Source organism: Anomaloglossus baeobatrachus, unplaced genomic scaffold (genome assembly GCF_048569485.1).
Source record: "Anomaloglossus baeobatrachus isolate aAnoBae1 unplaced genomic scaffold, aAnoBae1.hap1 Scaffold_143, whole genome shotgun sequence".
Lineage (NCBI taxonomy): Eukaryota > Metazoa > Chordata > Amphibia > Anura > Aromobatidae > Anomaloglossus > Anomaloglossus baeobatrachus.
In genome coordinates, this window is record NW_027441913.1 from 269,242 (window position 1) to 287,913 (window position 18,672).

At 49.8% G+C, this 18,672-nt stretch overlaps 1 protein-coding gene across 2 annotated transcripts in view; it reads left to right on the forward strand.

Moving 5' to 3' along the window:
* Positions 1-15,685, forward strand: part of LOC142260629 (uncharacterized) — a 220,650-nt gene extending 204,965 nt beyond the window's left edge. Inside the window, exons 1-3 of one of the 2 annotated variants that reach the window (XM_075332023.1) lie at positions 7,540-7,667; positions 7,811-7,968; positions 9,684-15,685. In XM_075332023.1, the coding sequence (XP_075188138.1) occupies positions 11,372-15,205 (3,834 nt within the window). In that variant the 5' untranslated portion in view covers positions 7,540-7,667; positions 7,811-7,968; positions 9,684-11,371 and the 3' untranslated portion in view covers positions 15,206-15,685. Of the gene's footprint in view, positions 1-7,539; positions 7,668-7,810; positions 7,969-9,683 lie in introns of those variants that run through there. The other variant, XM_075332022.1, reaches the window with a different exon arrangement.
* The last annotated feature ends 2,987 nt before the right edge of the window (positions 15,686-18,672 follow it).

Below are 18,672 nucleotides of genomic sequence, written 5' to 3' on the forward strand. Positions count from 1 at the left end.
ATGAGGGTGCCTACTGCTATCTGGCTCTGCACTGTGCTATATACAGGCTATGCTATATACAAGCTGTATGCTACATGAGGGTGCCTACTGCTATCTGGCTCTGCACTGTGCTATATACAGGCTATGCTATATACAAGCTGTATGCTACATGAGGGTGCCTAATGCTATCTGGCTCTACACTGTGCTGTCTGGGTCTGCACTGTACTATATAGGTCTGTGTACTACATGAGGATACCTAATGCTATCTGGCTCTGCACTGTGTTATATAGGTGCTGTGTACTACATGAGGGTGCCTAATGCTATCTGGCTCTGCACTGTGGTATTTAGGGGCTGTGTACTACATGAGGGTGCCTATTGCTATCTGGGTCTGCATTGTGCTATATGTGTGCTGTATACTACATGAAGGTGCCTAATGCTATCTGAGTCTGCATTGTGCTATATGGGGGCTGCATAGTGCATATGGGGGCTACATAATACTATATGGAGGACAATGGGGGCTTCATAACACAATATGGGCGCTGCATACTACTATACCCCCAGAGTTGTATGTCCCCTCCACCCAGGTGCTGTATGTCCCCCCCCACCCCAGAGCTGTATACACCCAGAGCTGAATGTCAACCCCCCACCTCACAGCTGTCCCCCCCACCTCAGTCACTGCCCTCCTCTAGAGCTGTATACCCCTTTCCTCAGTAATATGTATTCCCCCCAGTATTGTGTTTGTCCCCAGCCTCTCTTGTGATGTATATACTGCAGTGTTAGTGTGCCCTATGTGCGGCCATGTCTGTTAGACAAGCCGGGAGGTGAATGAGGCTGTTGCCGGCTTCCCAATATTAGAAATATATATACAGGATAAATATATAAAAATAATGTGTGTGTGTGTGTGTGTGTGTGTGTGTGTGTGTGTGTGTGTGTATGTATGATGTGTATCTATGTATGGCAGTGTATATGACTGTGTCTAGATTTATGTCTGTTTATGTGAATTTCTCTTTAAATAAGTATGTGTACGTGTGCCTGTATGTGTATGTATCTGTGCATGTCTGTGTGTGGATGGGGCCCACTGAGACTCTTTCGCCCAGGGCCCACAAAAACCTGGAGCCGGCCCTGCTGTGTAGTGTGCAATATGTAGCTCTGTCTTTCTGTGTATACTGTCTGTGTATACTGTCTGTATATACTGTCTGTGTATACTGTCTGTATATACTGTCTGTCTGTCTGTATATACTGTCTGTCTGTATAATGTCTTTGTGTAGAATGTCTGTTTTTGTACTGTCTGTCTGTCTATGTAAACTGTCTGTGTATACTGTCTGTCTGTACATCCTATCTATCAATCCATTCTATCTGCCTGTCTGTACATCTCTCTATCTACAGTCATGAAAAAGTTTGGGCACCCTATTAATGTTAACCTTTTTTCTTTATAACAATTTGGATTTTTGCAACAGCTATTTCAGTTTCATATATCTAATAACTGATGGACTGAGTAATATTTCTGGATTGAAATGAGGTTTATTGTACTAACAGAAAATATGCAATCTGCATTTAAACAAAATTTGACAGGTGCAAAAGTATGGGCACCTCAACATAAAAGTGACATTAATATTTTGTAGATCCTCCTTTTGCAAAAATAACAGCCTCTAGTCGCTTCCTGTAGCTTTTAATGAGTTCCTGGATCCTGGATGAAGGTATTTTTGACCATTCCTGTTTACAAAACTATTCCAGTTCAGTTAAGTTTGATGGTCGCCGAGCATGGACAGCACGCTTCAAATCATCCCACAGATGTTCAATGATATTCAGGTCTGGGGACTGAGATGGCCATTCCAGAACATTGTAATTGTTCCTCTGCATGAATGCCTGAGTAGATTTGGAGTGGTGTTTTGGATCATTGTCTTGCTGAAATATCCATCCCCTGCGTAACTTCAACTTCGTCACTGATTCTTACACATTATTGTCAAGAATCTGCTGATACTGAGTTGAATCCATGCGACCCTCAACTTTAACAAAATTCCCGGTGCCGGCATTGGCCACACAGCCCCAAAGCATGATGGAACCTCCACCAAAGTTTACTGTGGGTAGCAAGTGCTTTTCTTGGAATGCCGTGTTTTCTTGCCTCCATGCATAACGCCTTTTTGTATGACCAAACAACTCAATCTTTGTTTCATCAGTCCACAGGACCTTCTTCCAAAATGTAACTGGCTTGTCCAAATGTGCTTTTGCATACCTCAGGCGACTCTGTTTGTGGCGTGCTTGCAGAAACGGCTTCTTTCGCATCACTCTCCCATACAGCGTCTCCTTGTGCAAAGTGCGCTGTATTATTAACCGATGCATAGTGACACCATCTGCAACAAGATGATGCTGTAGGTCTTTGGAGGTGGTCTGTGGATTGTCCTTGACTGTTCTCACCATTCTTCTTCTCTGCCTTTCTGATATTTTTCTTGACCTGCCACTTCTGGGCTTAACAAGAACTGTACCTGTGTTCTTCCATTTCCTTACTATGTTCCTCACAGTGGAAACTGACAGTTTAAATCTCTGAGACAACTTTTTGTATCCTTCCCCTGAACAACTATGTTGAATAATCTTTGTTTTCAGATCATTTGAGGAGCCCATGATGCTACTCTTCATAGGAGATTCAAATAGGAGAACAACTTGCAAGTGGCCACCTTAAATACCTTTTCTCATGATTGGATACACCTGCCTATGAAGTTCAAAGCTCAATGAGGTTACAAAACCAATTTAGTGCTTTAGTAAGTCAGTAAAAAGTAGTTAGGAGTGTTCAAATCAAAAAATTGATAAAGGTGCCCATACTTTTGCACCTGTCAAATTATGTTTAAATGCGGGTTGCACATTTTCTGTTAGTACAATAAACCTCATTTCAATCCAGAAATATTACTGAGTCCATCATTTATTAGATATATGAAACTGAAATAGCTGTTGCAAAAACCCAAATTGTTCTAAAGAAAAAAGGTTAACATTAATAGGGGTGCCCAAACTTTTTCATATGATTGTATACATCTGTCACGCTCCCCGGGTCCTCGGCTCCGCTCCCCGGGTCCCATGCTCCGTTCCCCGGGTCCTCTGCCCCGCTCCCCGGCTCACCTGCCACGCTCCCCGCTCTCCAGCCTTCGGTGCCCGTACTTCCCAGGCCCCCTGGTCTCCGCTCCCGGCGCCCGACGGCTTCCCAGTCCCGGGCCGGCTCTCCTGCGTCCTCCTCTCAGCATCCTGCCCTGGCTTCTGGCACCCGGGCCGCGCGCACGCGCATTAGGGCGCGCGCGCGGTCACTGACCCTTTCTTAAAGGGCCAGCGTCCATTAACAGGAAATGACTCTAACAGGTACAGGGTATAAAGGGGTTTAATGTCCAAGGGGGCGGGGCCTGATCTTCGTGTTTTCCAAGCTAGGAGTCAGGTCTCCTTGTGTCTTCTTGCCATACTCACGTATCTCTCTTCTAGAGCTGATCCTGCCTCGCCATCCGGTCCTGCTGAATCCCGAACCCCGCACGCTGTCCATCTGCCATCTGACAGTCCGTACCATCTCGGATCCCTGCGGTGACCCGTCATCTCGCTCCAAAGGTTCCGGACCCCGCCTGACATCATCTCGGCTTCCGAACCTGAGCTACGTCACCCGGACTACCATCTGTGACTCCGTGGTCCCAGGGACTTCTCCGTTACACTCACTTGCACGGACTGTTCTGCTGCCCATAGTGCTTCAGCTACCGGACTCCTTACCACCATCTTAGAGTTTGGCCCAGTGGATCCACCTCCTGGGTCTGCCCGACCGCCTGGCCCTGACAACATCCATCCTATCTAGCTATACAAAATTTCATATGCCACATTATGAAAGTGAACACATACTACAATCGTTTATTTTTTATTTTTTTTACTGTGAGCGGCGCGGTGGGGGGCTATATACCAGGATGAGTGGGCTATATAGCATGATGGGGGCTATATACCAGGATAGGTGACTATATACCAGGATGGGGGGCTATATAACACAATGGAGGGCTATATACCAGGATGGAGTGCTATATACCAGGATGGAGTGCTATATACCAGGATGGGAGGATATATATACCATGATGGGGCCATATATACCAAGATGGGCAATGATGGGGACATATATACCAGGATGGGCAATGATGGGGACATATATACCAGGGTGGGGCCATATATACCAGGCTATATCCATGATCCGGGTCTTACACCAGGATGGCGCCATGATGGGGACATATATACCAGGGTGGGGCCATATATACCAGGCTATATCCATGATCCGGGTCTTACACCAGGATGGCGCCATGATGGGGACATATATACCAGGGTGGGGCCATATATACCAGGCTATATTCATGATCGGAGTTATACACAACGATGGCGACATATACCAGGATGGGACCATATATACCAGGATATAGCCATGATGGGGTCATACACCAGGATGGGGCCATGATGTGGACATATTTACCAGGATGGGGGACATATTTGCCAAGAAGTGGCCCAAGATGGGGGGCCCAGGCTCAAACTTTGCATCGGGGCCCATAAGACTGCAGTTACACCACTGGCTCTATGGCGGAATGTCCGGAGCAGCGCACACTGCACGGAGACACTTCCTGCTCTAACCCCACCCATCACCAATATAGCCCCGCCCATCTCCTAAAGACTCCGCTCATGCCTTGCAATCTCCATGACAACCAATGTGGTGTTCAACAGGGGCAAGCTCCGCCCTTGCAACCAGAATTTCAATCAGTGCGGACGTCTCCATATTCCTGAGGACGGTAAAGCGGCTGAGGGGCGGAGCTAGAGGCGATCTGAGCGAGGTCAGCGGGTGACAGGAGGCAGAGTGCGTGCAGCCAGGAGACTGCGCTGCGTGTGGCGCCCCAGCGGAGGCCGGTGGTGGAGGACGAGCCCCGGCCGCTGTATACAGTGTAGATGAGGGTATATATATATATATATATATATATACATACATACAGGGGGCAGTGCGGTCCTAGAGGGGATATATTATATCATATATATTTTTGAGCCTTAAGAGAAACTTGTAGAATTTATAGCATTATATAAAGAAATTACCAATCACTTATTAGGCCAAGACCCTGCTACCATGGTAACACAGCGGCATCTCCGAGGAGGGGGGCCCGAACAGTGTGGACCATAATAAACACCCCCAATGCCAGGAGCCCATTATTCTGTATGGAGGATTATGTGGGGCCCATTATTCTGTATAAATGACTATGTGGGACTCATTATTCTTTATGGATGATTATGCGTTACTCATTATTCGGTATGTTAGGACCCTGTGGGACCCATTATTTTGTATGGAGGACCTTCTTGGGCCCATTATTCTTTAAGGGAGATTATGTGGGGCCCATTATTCTGTGTGGAGGACTGTGTGTGGCCCACCTATATGTTGCTATGAGAGATTAACTGCAGTATTTACATGGTTAATCAGCAGTGATCAGAGCTTGTGTCACGGGCGGAGGGGACGTGCTCGCCACGCTCGGGTCCGGGGCTTCTGCTGCTGCTGCTCGGTGGCTCGAGTGGTAGACCGGACCTGGGGACTCGAGCAGCGCTCCTCACCCGTGAGTGAAAAGGGGTGGTATGTTTAGTGAGATTGTTCGTGACGCCACCCACGGGACGTGGTGATGATGGCACCACTGCTGCTGGTAACGGGGATCCCGGGAGAGATGGTAGGGTGCAGCTGAGATGTTGTCCCCTCCGTGGGTAGGGGTTTGGTGATCCCGGTGCCCGGTGGTGTAATGGGGAGGCTGGATGGCTGGGGTGCAGGGTGCAGGGGCAGCGCGGTGCCGGATGGCTCTGGTGTACTCACTCAGATAGTCAATAACAGAATCTCTGGTAAACCAAACGGCTGGATGGACGGGTCCCGCAGCCGGCTGCAGTGTTGTTGTTCTGCTCTCCCCGGACGGCTAATGGTGGCTGTCTTTCCCTGCACCTGTTAGAAAGTTCTTGACTCCTGTGGTTGCCCACCGGTAGTCCGCTCCCCGGCGTATAGGTGCCGTAGGAGCCCGTTTTTCCCGCAGGCGCTGGCCCTTGGATCTCTAGCCTGTGGCGGTGGCTGTATATCCTCTCTGGGTGGACGGTTGCCTTCAATCGGGACTTGGTTGTTAGGGAACCCCAGGGGTTCCTGTCACATTCGGATTTGACTATTGACGGCGGCTCCAAGCCTGGTCGGGGTCCGATAGCCCTGCCTGTGTGCTTAGCTTCACTCCGTTCCCCGGTCCGGTACCGGCGGGCTGTCGCCCGACCCCGGTCCTTACGGCTCTGCGGAGTTCCATCAACTCCTGCAGACGGCCACCACTGTCTGCCAACCTTGCTGTCAGTGCCTGGGCTCCAACCCAGACACTTCAAGTGTTTTCTCCTCACACTTTCACCTCCAAAACTCAACTGACACTTTTCCCGCCTCCAGGCCTGTGAACTCCTCGGTGGGTGGGGCCAACCGCCTGGCTCCGCCCCACCTGGTGTGGACATCAGACCCTGGAGTGAGGCAACAAGGGTTTTTGGTTGGCTGGTGTAACTGCCTAGGGTGGGGGGTGTGTGTGTGTTGGTATGTGCATAACTGGCAGTCACCGCCCTGTATGGAATGACCGCCCCTCCTGAGCCCTTCTCCCCCACACATTGCCCACATCTGCCACACAACTATGCTGCATTTCAGGAAAAGGTTAAAAAAAGATCATTTGAGTTTGTGTCGCTTTATTCTAAGAGTCTTAGACCATTTTTTATTTATCCTTTGACAAAGTGATATGAGATCTCGGCTTTTCCAGGAAGAAATGTAGATTTTATTGATACTATTTTGGGTACAGACAACATTTTTATGATTTTTTTATTCCATTTTTCTTCTGCATGAGATTTACTAAATGCAGCAATTCTTCAGTTGTTTTTTTATTTCTTTTCACCATTTAATGGCAAAACCAATGGAATTGTATGTTTTTTTCTTTCCAGCGTTTATCATGCAGTGTAGTTAACACCTTCCGTTATGTAGGAGGCAACATTAACAAAATTAGAAATATGGCTTTAATTATTATCAAAAAAATAGAAAAAATATCCAGCGGATCCCAGGCAAGGATAAAATAATATTCACCTTTATTGCTCACATTAAAAGTACATTACAGATGGCATCCAGCAGAGAACAGGTTAAATCACCTAACGCGTTTCGACAGGAGAAAATGCTGTTAAGTCTTATTCATGGATTCATTATTATTATTATTATTATTATTATTTTTGATGCTGTTAATGTGCCAGATAAATCAGGTGATAGTTGTATATTCTGGGTTGCTGCTCTCAGTCATGTTTAGTTTAGTTTTTTTTGGTTTGTTTATTTTTTTTCTTTAAATTAAAACAAGTTTTAATAGAAGAAAAAAATGTTTTTTGTGTTTTTATTTTTTATACATTCAAACATCTTGTAGAAACAACCAATGGAAAACGGGGTGGAGGTAAGAGGGGTGAACAAGTGGAGCAACTGAGAAGGACCCCCTGACAGTCCCTAACACATAAGGGGCCATTTTTCTTTTCATGTCTCTTCTGTCAGTAGCAGATTCTCATCCTCCCGCCGGTGTCATAGATCTGGCACCAGGCGGTGATCAAGGACGGATTCCTGCAGCAGCGCTGCTATAGTCATTTGTATCAGTGGTCCATGAATATATATGTATAACGCGGGCACAATGCTGGTAACTCATTTATATTCTCAGTGGAGCGGAAGGTGCACTGTGGTGAATTATATATTCATGGGCACAGTGTGGCGTATATTTGCATACAGTGGGCGGCATGTTTTATTCAAGTCGCTTATATATGTAACATTTGTGTTTTTCAGGAGAGCGGTGATCTGCTGAAAGGCGCAGAGCCGAAGACACCAGGACGGCAAACTCTGGAAAGACAAGGCATGGCTGGAAGTCATCATGAAGGACTGGACTAGGTAATGAAGAGAAGAAAGATGGCTGCTCCAGTGAGAGGAAAAAAGTACTGTCCCCGGTAAGTCACTGGATATATATATTTACTAGAAGGTGGCCCGATTCTACGCATCGGGTATTCTAGAATTTACGTATTGTGTAGTTAATGTATGATTTTTGTTATATATATAGATGTTGTTGTGTGTAGTTACCAAGTGTTTGTGTAGGGCGCTATACATGTTCTGGGTGTTGTCTGGGTGTGGCGGGGGGTGAGAGCGGTGTTGTTTGTGTGTTGCGTTGTGTGTGTAGCGTTGTTTGTGGAGCGCTGTGTGTCTGTAGTGTTGTGTGTGTGTGTTGCGCGGTTTGTGTGGGTGTGGGGTGTGTGTGTGTTTTGGGGGAGGTATGTTTTGTGCAATGTGTGTATGTTGCGTGGTATGTGCGTATATTTGGGTGTGCCGCGGTGTTTGTGTGTTGGGTGTTGTGTGTGTGCGGCGTTGTCTGTGTGTGTGGGTGTCTGTGTAGGGCAGTGTTTGTGGTTCCCAGTGTGTGTGTGGTGTGTTGTGCAGTGCGCGTGTGTGTGTGTGTTTTGAGGGGAGGTGTGCACCCCCCATCGTGCTCCATCCCCCATGCTGCGCACCCCCCATCGTGCTCCATCCCCCATGCTGCGCACCCCCCATCGTGCTCCATCCCCCATGCTGCGCACCCCCCATCGTGCTCCATCCCCCATGCTGCGCACCCCCCATCGTGCTCCATCCCCCATGCTGCGCACCCCCCATCGTGCTCCATCCCCCATGCTGCGCACTCCCACACGTGCTCCATCCCCCATGCTGCGCACTCCCCATCGTGCTCCATCCCCCATGCTGCGCACTCCCCATCGTGCTCCATCCCCCATGCTGCGCACTCCCCATCGTGCTCCATCCCCCATGCTGCGCACTCCCCATCGTGCTCCATCCCCCATGCTGCGCACTCCCCATCGTGCTCCATCCCCCATGCTGCGCACTCCCCATCGTGCTCCATCTTCCATGCTGCGCACTCCCCATCGTGCTCCATCCCCCATGCTGCGCACTCCCCATCGTGCTCCATCCCCCATGCTGCGCACTCCCCATCGTGTTCCATCCCCCATGCTGCGCACTCCCCATCGTGCTCCATCCCCCATGCTGCGCACTCCCCATCGTGCTCCATCCCCGATGCTGCGCACTCCCCATCGTGCTCCATCCCCCATGCTGCGCACTCCCCATCGTCCTCCATCCCCAATGCTGCGCACTCCCCATCGTGCTCCATCCCCCATGCTGCGCACTCCCCATCGTGCTCCATCCCCCATGCTGCGCACTCCCCATCGTGCTCCATCCCCCATGCTGTGCACCCCCCATCGTGCTCCACAGTCACACATCAGACAGTATACACTGTGCTGTTTCTATTTGTCTTAGTTAAAACTGTTATTTAATATTTTTCATGCTTGTCTCTGCTGCCATCTACTGGTCAGACCTTTCGGCTCCTCTGTTTCTTTTGCCCAGCCCATGGGAGTGTCTGATGACCCTCTTGCATCACTTCCTGGCTTGTTCATTCCAGCCAGAGTTTTGTGAGAGCAACACCCCTTATTGGAGCTACTAGGAGCAAAGTCTTCTGACCACGTAGTAGCTTCAGAGGCAAGCATCGCTGGAGAATTACAATGCCAAGTACTTGGATTACTGCACTCTGCATGTCCTAACCTTTGGAGAAAATAAACCACCATTGTTTCATCTCAGCATGTGCATGTTTCACTCTGGAGTGCTCTGGTCCTGTCTGCCCTACCTATAGGAAAAACGAAGGCAAGACTCTCACAACCTCTCACAACTACGCACCTTCCATCGCCTTTAAGTGGGGACAGAACAGTCAGAAGACTGCTTAAGAGCTCAATACCCCGGCTACAGATCCCTAAGAGCCCTGTAACTTCCCATGTAATCTGCCTAGCAACAAGCCTTGTGCACTAGTCTGCCTGCACAGTGCATGCCTGGACAAGCCTAAGGGGAATCTCTCCCATCTGCCACGTCCTGTGTCACCTCTGCTTGCATTGTAAAGGGACAGTTTATGCAACTGCTGTTTCTCTCTTGCTATACTCCTTCTATAGACTTGCAGTACATTATACCTCATTACTGCACATTGCTGGACTGCGAACCCCAAGTTTTGCTAAAGACACCTTGGGAATCTCATCAGGGAGTCCTTGCAGAGCTGCACAACGATTTTTGGACCCCTATTCAAAAGTCAAGTTTCTTAAAGAGACAGTACACCTTAAATCAAAATGGCTGAAAAAGACCTTGGACAGCCCCCCACTGCTGAAACAGAGCAAATACAACCTGATACTGTCCATTATGAAGCCCAGGAGGCAGAGCCCACACTTTCAGCAGACCAAGTTGTCCGACCGAAGCGCTCTTCCAAACCCACGATAAAAGTCACTGAAAACTATCACACTATGAAAGATGAGCTATGTGAACACCTGGAAGAACAGTGGGAACGAGTCACCTATTACATGTCAAGACTTGAATCCTCATCAGGTGATGCCGCATGCTTACAAGCCGCTCTGGAACGGCTGAACACAGCTCATGAAAGATACAAGAGACTGTGAACAAGGTACATTACCTTTCTAAAAGACTCTAAAATTGATGAAGCTCTTTCAGACCTGAGCAAGGCAGAAGAGGTAGACAAGGAAAGAGATGCCAAGGTGCAAGATGCCATAGACAAGGCCGAACACCGTATCTCTCACCAGCAAGAAACCAGATCACACTGATCAACCTCATCTAGACGTTCCTCTCGGTCATCCGGGTCATCATCCTCAAGAAGCTCAGCCCTGAGCGACAGGATACTAGAGGCCCGCATAAGAGCAGAGGAATCCAAGGTGAGACGTTCCTTCACAGAAAGAGAAGTAGAGGAAGAAGCCAAAAGGGCAGAAGCAGAAGCCAAAAGGACAGAAGCAGAAGCCCTTGCAAAAGCAGAAGCTGCTAAATCAGAAGCCACAAGGGCAGAAGCGGAGGCTCGGATAAAGATTCTTCGGTCACAGATGGAAGAGGAAGTTGCGCTAGCTAAAGTGAGACTACTTGAGCAAGCATTGATCCAAGGTCCTGATCCAGCTGACTCGCCACCACTGGAAGCAGACAATCCAGTTGATCGCACAAACCCCAGTTTGCAGTACCGTCCAAGCCGACAACACCGAAACCTCCAACTTACCTCTACCAGTGCCAGTGCCACCTAAAGCACCCGAGCAAATTAATAACAGTCACCAAGAGGTGCCCTCTCAAACACAGTCACCACGGCAAGATGGCAACCAAGTGTTTCCTGACCCACTTCCACAGCTCAAGCAGCGGTCATCAGAATCTACAGAGGCTAAACCACAGCTCAACCCTGCAGCAACGTCATTTTACTCGGGAACATCTCATCCATTCACGCCAGGCAGCCCATACACCCCAGGGGCATTACGAGTCGTCGTGGCAACAAGTGGTGAGAAATCAGATATGTCTGAGTTTGCCAGGTTCATGGTGAGCAGAGAGCTAATCAACACTAGTCTCACGAAATTTGATGATCGTGCAGAGAGCTACAGGGCCTGGAAAGCAACTTTCAAGGCAGCCATCGCCAATCTCAACTTCACTGCAGAACAGGAGCTCAACCTTCTGATCAAGTGGTTGGGCCCAGGCTCTACAAACCGTATCAAGAGCCTCAGAACCGTCTTTGTGGGACAAGCAGAAGCAGGTCTCGCTGCTGCATGGCAGAGACTGGAACGCACGTTTGGCAGCGCAGATGCAATAGAGAAAGCCCTATTCAAGAGACTGCAGGACATCCCAAAGATCAACCTTAAAGAAGTCCACAAGCTTCAAGACCTAAGTGATCTGCTCATGGAGCTGGAGCTCGCCAAAAGAGATCCTCGTCTGTCTGGGTTGTGCTACCTGGATACAGCCCATGGAGTGAACCCAATCGTGGTGAAGCTGCCATACAGTCTGCAGGAGAAATGGGCAACGTCAGTCTCAAGGTACAAAAGAATGCATGACGTCACCTTTCCCCCATTTATTCAGTTCTGCAAGTTCATGGATGAGCAGGCCCAGATGAGGAACGACCCCAGCCTCGACTTCCTAGAGTTCAACACTTCGGCAGCCGCAACATCATCATCAAGGTATGAAGGTGCCATACACACACGCAGAGACATTAAGAACACTGTGAGTGTCAGGAAGACTGAGCTACCATCACCTGCAGCACGCACAGATAAACAGAACACCATCTCATCACGAGATAAGTCTTTCAATCAAGAATGTCCCATCCATAAAAAACCGCATTCACTGAACAAGTGCAGAGGGTTTAGATCCAAAACCCTACAGGAGCGCAAGAAAGTCCTCACAGAGCTTGGGATTTGTTTCAAATGCTGCGCATCACTTGAGCACATGGCCAAGGACTGTAAATCCATCGTCAAGTGTGAGGAGTGTCATAGTGAAAAACACGTTTCAGCCATGCACCCAACCCAGCTAGCTAGAGACACACCAGCTGCAGTCACCACCACTCCCACTCCAAGTCATGGCGGGGAGCCTAAGAATCAGACTGACACCACCACAGCTGTCCCCTGCTCATGCTCAGAGGTATGTGGAGAGGGCCAAACACAGAAATGTTGTGCCCGAATATGCCTCATCAAGGTTTATCCCGAGGGACATCCAGAAAAGGCAATGAAGGTGTATGCCATCATAGACGACCAAAGCAACCGGTCCCTAGCAGGAACCAAATTCTTTGAAGCCTTCGGAATTAATGGACCATCGGAACCCTACACCTTGAACACCTGCTCGGGTCGCATAGAGACTAGCGGCAGAAGAGCCCAGGGATTCATTGCTTCTCCTATCAATGGGAAGACTGAAATACCTCTACCAACGCTCGTTGAATGTGACCAAATACCCAGCCACAGGAATGGAATTCCTACCCCAGAAGCTGCATTTCATCAACCACACCTAAGACACCTCGCTAGTGTTATCCCACCTCTGGACAATAATGCAGAGATTCTACTCCTGCTCGGCAGAGACAATCTAAGGGTACACAAGGTGCGACAGCAGTGTAATGGGCCTGACTATGCACCATACGCCCAGAGACTGGACTTGGGATGGGTAGTCATAGGAAATGTGTGCGTTGATCGATCAGAAATTGATTCCTTCAAGACTTATGTGCATGGAGATGGGCGCACAACCTGCTTAAAGCCATGTCCTCATCACTATGGAGTGAAAGAGAAGTCTCCAGACACAATACAGCTACCTGACATCGCTTCTTCTCTGCATATCGACAACTTGGGAAGATCAGTCTTTCACACAACCAAGGACGACGATAAAGTAGCCTTGTCAGTAGAGGACAGAGAATTCATTGGAATAATGGACTGTGAGTTTTCTAAAGACAAAACCAACCATTGGGTCTCTCCATTACCCTTCCGATCTACCAGGGTAAGACTCCCAAACAACCGAGCTCAAGCTCAGACCAGATTTAACTCTCTTCAGCGTTCTATGAACAGCAAGCCTGAAATGAGAGAACACAGCGTCGCCTTTATGGACATGAAAGTCAGCAACAACCTAGCAGAACATGTACCAGCTGAACTGAATCCAGCAGATCACGCAACTAGACCTACGTCTATAAGTTCTGTTGCTAACTCTTCTTGGCTTACAGGTCCAGAGTTCCTGCTGAGACAGTCAGAAGAAGGTGTCCAGGAAGCCTTCAGCATCCTAGTTCCAGACAACGATCCAGATGTCCGAGCTGAAGTCAATACCCTGGCCACCAGTGCAGAAAAAACTTCCAACCTCGGTTGCCAACGTTTTGAACGTTTCTCCAGCTGGATGAGGCTCGTCAGGACTGTCGCTAGGTTAGTGCATATCGCCAGATGCTGTCGTACTGACCTTAAAAACAAAGACTGTCATCGCTGGCATGTCTGCCACAAAGCCCTTTCTGCTGAGGACATCTCCCATAGCGAGTCCCTCATAATACGCCACCTCCAACAGAGTGAATTCGCCATAGAATGGAAGTGTTTATACAACAAACAGCAGATTTCATTAAGAAGTCCTCTCGCCAATTTAAACCCAGTCATCGACAGTTTCGGCTTACTGAGAGTTGGTGGTCGTTTAAATCAGGCTCATCTTGGAGTTGCAGAACAAAATCCTCTCATCATTCCCAGCAAACACCATGTTACAGTCTTGCTGATCCGACACCACCATGAAAAGACTGAACACCAAGGCAGGCAAATTACAGAAGGTGCTTTACGGTCTGCAGGCCTCTGGATTATTGGAATGAAGAGACGTGTAGCACAAATACTACACGATTGTGTGCACTGTCGTAAAGCGAGAGGAAAACAACTGTACCAGCAAATGGCTGACTTGCCTACAGACAGACTTTCTACAGAGCCACCTTTCACCTACGTGGGCCTAGACGTTTTCGGACCATGGATGGTGTCCACACGCAGAACTCGCGGAGGCCAAGCAAACAGCAAGCGGTGGGCTGTGTTATTCACCTGCATGAGTGTTCGAGCTGTTCACATTGAGGTGTTAGAGTCCATGGATACCTCCAGCCTAATCAACGTCTTGAGAAGGTTCCTTGCCATCAGAGGACCAGTGAAACAGCTGAGGTCTGACCGTGGAAGCAACTTCGTCGGTGCATGTAGAGAACTGAACATCGACACCAAACCCATCCAAGATCAGCTGGCAGAGAAAGGTTGCACCTGGATCTTCAATCCCCCTCACAGTTCTCACATGGGAGGCTCCTGGGAGAGGATGATCGGGATTTCACGCAACATCTTGAACTCCATGCTAATGGACGTCAATTCCTCAAGACTCACACATGAGACTCTAGTCACTCTTTTAGCTGAAGTCTCAGCCATTATCAATTCAAGACCCCTTGTGCCGGTGACCATGGATCCAGAAACACCAACCATATTGACTCCTACTATTCTTATTACCCAAAAAACTGACAACGCGGTAATGCCCAGCGGAGAGTTCACCCACGCGAACACTTATCAAAAACACTGGAAACGGGTTCAATACTTGGCTGACTACTTCTGGAACCGATGGAGGAAGGAATACCTCACCATTCTTCAAGGAAGAAAGAAGTGGCGACATCCCAAGCCGAACCTCAAGGAAGGAGACCTAGTCCTCATGAAAGATCAGACCACAGAAAGGACTGACTGGCCTATGGGACTAATTACTAGAATACTGCCTAGTCAGGACGGCAATGTTCGGAAGGTGGAGCTAAAGGTCATCAGGAAAGGTGAGACGAAGACCTTTGCAAGGCCAATCCACGAACTTGTTCTGCTTTTGCCCATAGAGAGCGTCCCTACAGGATGAACGCTACCGGACCTGAACTTTGAGCCATCGTTCTTGTTTTGGACTCAATTGAGCTTGTTTTTGCATTTAACATGCCTTTCCTTTCAGGTTGTATTATGGACTCAATAGTGAAATCCCCAAAGTGAATTTCAGACGGGGAGTGTGCTGTTTCTATTTGTCTTAGTTAAAACTGTTATTTAATGTTTTTCATGCTTGTCTCTGCTGCCATCTACTGGTCAGACCTTTCGGCTCCTCTGTTTCTTTTGCCCAGCCCATGGGAGTGTCTGATGACCCTCTTGCATCACTTCCTGGCTTGTTCATTCTAGCCAGAGTTTTGTGAGAGCAACATCCCATATTGGAGCTACTAGGAGCAAAGTCTTCTGACCACGTAGTAGCTTCAGAGGCAAGCATCGCTGGAGAATTTCAATGCCAAGTACTTGGATTACTGCACTCTGCATGTCCTAACCTTTGGAGAAAATAAACCACCATTGTTTCATCTCAGCATGTGCATGTTTCACTCTGGAGTGCTCTGGTCCTGTCTGGTCCTATAGTAAAAATGAAGGTAAGACTCTCACAACCTCTCACAACTACGCACCTTCCATCGCCTTTAAGCGGGGACAGAACATACACGCACACATCTGATCGCATACACTCACACCCACTTCTGCCTGTGCCCTCCGGTGTGCGGTCCTAGCAGCTGTGCTGCACACAATGCTCCTCTCTCTTCTGCCGACACGCACACACCTGATCGCATACACGCACACACCCGATCGCATACACGCACACACCCGATCGCATACACGCACACACCCGATCGCATACACGCACACACACATTGACGATATCGCACATACGCGCTCACACTCACAACATCCGGAGATACCACATGCTTCCGGCCATGTGATCCTCCGGCAGGTCCTGGAAGGTCACTGCAGCACAGTATCGCCGCCGAGAAGCAAGCGATATCGCCGGATGCTGTGGGTGTGTGGATGCGATCTGATGTGTGTGTGAGGTGTGTGTGAGAGTGAGTGTGATCTGATTGTGTGTGTGTGTGTGTGTGTCTGTTCTTATGTGTGTGCGTGTGTGTGTGTTCCGCCGCTGCAGGACCTTAATGCGCTCACCTGGGAGCCAGTGTACGTTGGTAACCATGCTACACAATATTACTCGATGTGCACCATGGTTACCATCGTACCCCGCCCCCCGCTCGCACTGGAGCTTACACCAGCGTACGCCGGCAACCCCAGCAATGCGAGGGTATGTGTCAGCTGGGTTGGCGGCGTACGCTGATGTGGGCTCCCGGGGGTACAGCACTCACCTGGGAGTCGGGGCTCCTGTCGGTTCGGAGAATGCGTGCGGGGGGCGGGGCCAGAGCGAGCGTGCAATGCATGAGGGGGGCGGGGCGTGGCCGAGTTGCCAATGCGTGCAGGGGGCCGGGGCGAGAGGCCAATCCGTGTGGGGGGCGGAGCCTGCGCGAGCGGCCAATTCGTGCGGGGGGCGGAGCCGAAGCGAGCGGCCAATCCGTGCGGGGGGGCGGAGCCGAGGCGAGGCGAGCGGCCAATGAGACGCTTGTCGCGGTAAGGACACAATTTTGGAGCAAGACAGACAGACAGACAGACAGACAGAATAAGGCAATTATATATATAGATTTGGCCTCTGACTACCTCTGATCAGTCCTGTGGTGCCTGTACGGTAAATCAGAAGCAATCACCGGTGTCTGTGGAGTGTGAGACCTTTCTCCTCTGCGCTTACTTGTGGATCCCCGTTACTTGAAGCACTTTGGGGACCCCGGTGTTCTTGTAAAGCGTCCCGTCCTGTATGCAGGTGGCACGGATCCTCGCCGTGGGGCCTGACAACAATCCTTTCCCCGGATCCTATGTGTCACTGTGCCCTGGGAAAATGGGTGGTGAGTAGAGCTGATCGAATGCCCGAAAAACCGGGGCCGGCGGATCACTGACAGACTTAAAAATAAGTCTGATCCGTTCCGGAATCCAGTGCCTATATAAGTCAATGGGGACCGGAATCCAAAGATTAAAAACGTTTGTGGAGGGGATGGGGGGTAGGAGCGCGCGTGGTATACTCACTGACATGGCGGCACACTTCTTCCGGGTCACGTTTTTCTCTTCCGGAGCCGACAATTCAATATTCATTGTTTTGCCCGCCCACTGGCGCGTGTCATTGGTTGCAGTTAGACACGCCCCCACCCTGAATGGCAGCGTGGCAGCTGACTGCAACCAATCACAGGCGGCAGGAAGGCCGGTGGGCGGGGAAAGCAGTGTATCCGTCGGAAGTGTGACTCCAGCTTTTTTTTTTTAATTTTTTTTTATTTAAATAAATAATTAAAAAACCCGACGTGTGGTCCCCCCTAATTTTCATCCCCAGCCATGGTAATGCCGGCTGGGGGCTGGTATTTCAGCCCGCAGCCGCTCGGTATTGCCGCATCTATTAGATGTGGCAATCCCGGTACATTACCAGCTCTTCCCGAAGCGTGATGCGGTGCCAGTCGGGGTAATAGGTTTGTGATCGCACGGGCGTCTGTGAGATACCCGCATCACAAACCTGTAAATGAATGTAAATAAACACACAGAGAAAAATCCTTTATTTAGAATAAAGTACAAACGCCCCCTCGTTCATTACCCAACACCCTGCAGCTCCGGCGTAATCCACATGTCTCACGAAGACACATCCGGCTGTGCTACATGTCACAGCTAGCAGCCGTAAATCACGGCTGCCAGCTCTGAGTGTAGACACTGACTGAGCAGAGGCTATGACAGGCTGGGCTGTGAAATTCTCTCCTCCGCAGCTCCAGCCCATCCCCTCCTCAGTGCCTGCCCACCCCCCGCAGTAGCAGGGGCACTCGCATGACACTCGGCTCTGCTGTACTGCCAGCGTGAGCCGTGTGTCACGCGATGGGATCGCAGCGGTGCACGCGGAGACAGACAGCGGAGGAGATGGGGAGAAAGTGCTCCCCCTATCTTCTCCACTCCTGTGATGCGATTGCAAGATCGCATCACAGTCGCATGACCCTCGGCTGACACCCGCAGCAGAGGGTCATTTGCATATCGCTTCCGATGCTATCGCATCGGAAGCGGTACGCAAGTGTACAAGAGCCCTCAGAAGTGTGTGCGGGTGATGATATGTCAGACTCGTGCAGGTCTGACATGACATCACACGGCACAGTCTGCCACGGTCTGAACATGAGCATGTGTCGCGGGTGGAGGGGACGCGCTCGCCACTCTCGGGTCCGGGGCTTCTGCTGCTGCTGCTCGGTGGCTCGAGCGGTGGACCGGACCCGGGGACTCCAGCAGCGCTCCTCACCCGTGAGTAAAAAGAGGTGGTATGTTTAAGGAGATTGTTCGTGACGCCACCCACGGGACGTGGTGATCATGGCACCACCGCTGCTGGTAACGGGGATCCCGGGAGAGATGGTAGGGTGCACCTAGGATGTTGTCCCCTTCGTGGGTAGGGGGTTGGTGATCCCGGGGCCCGGT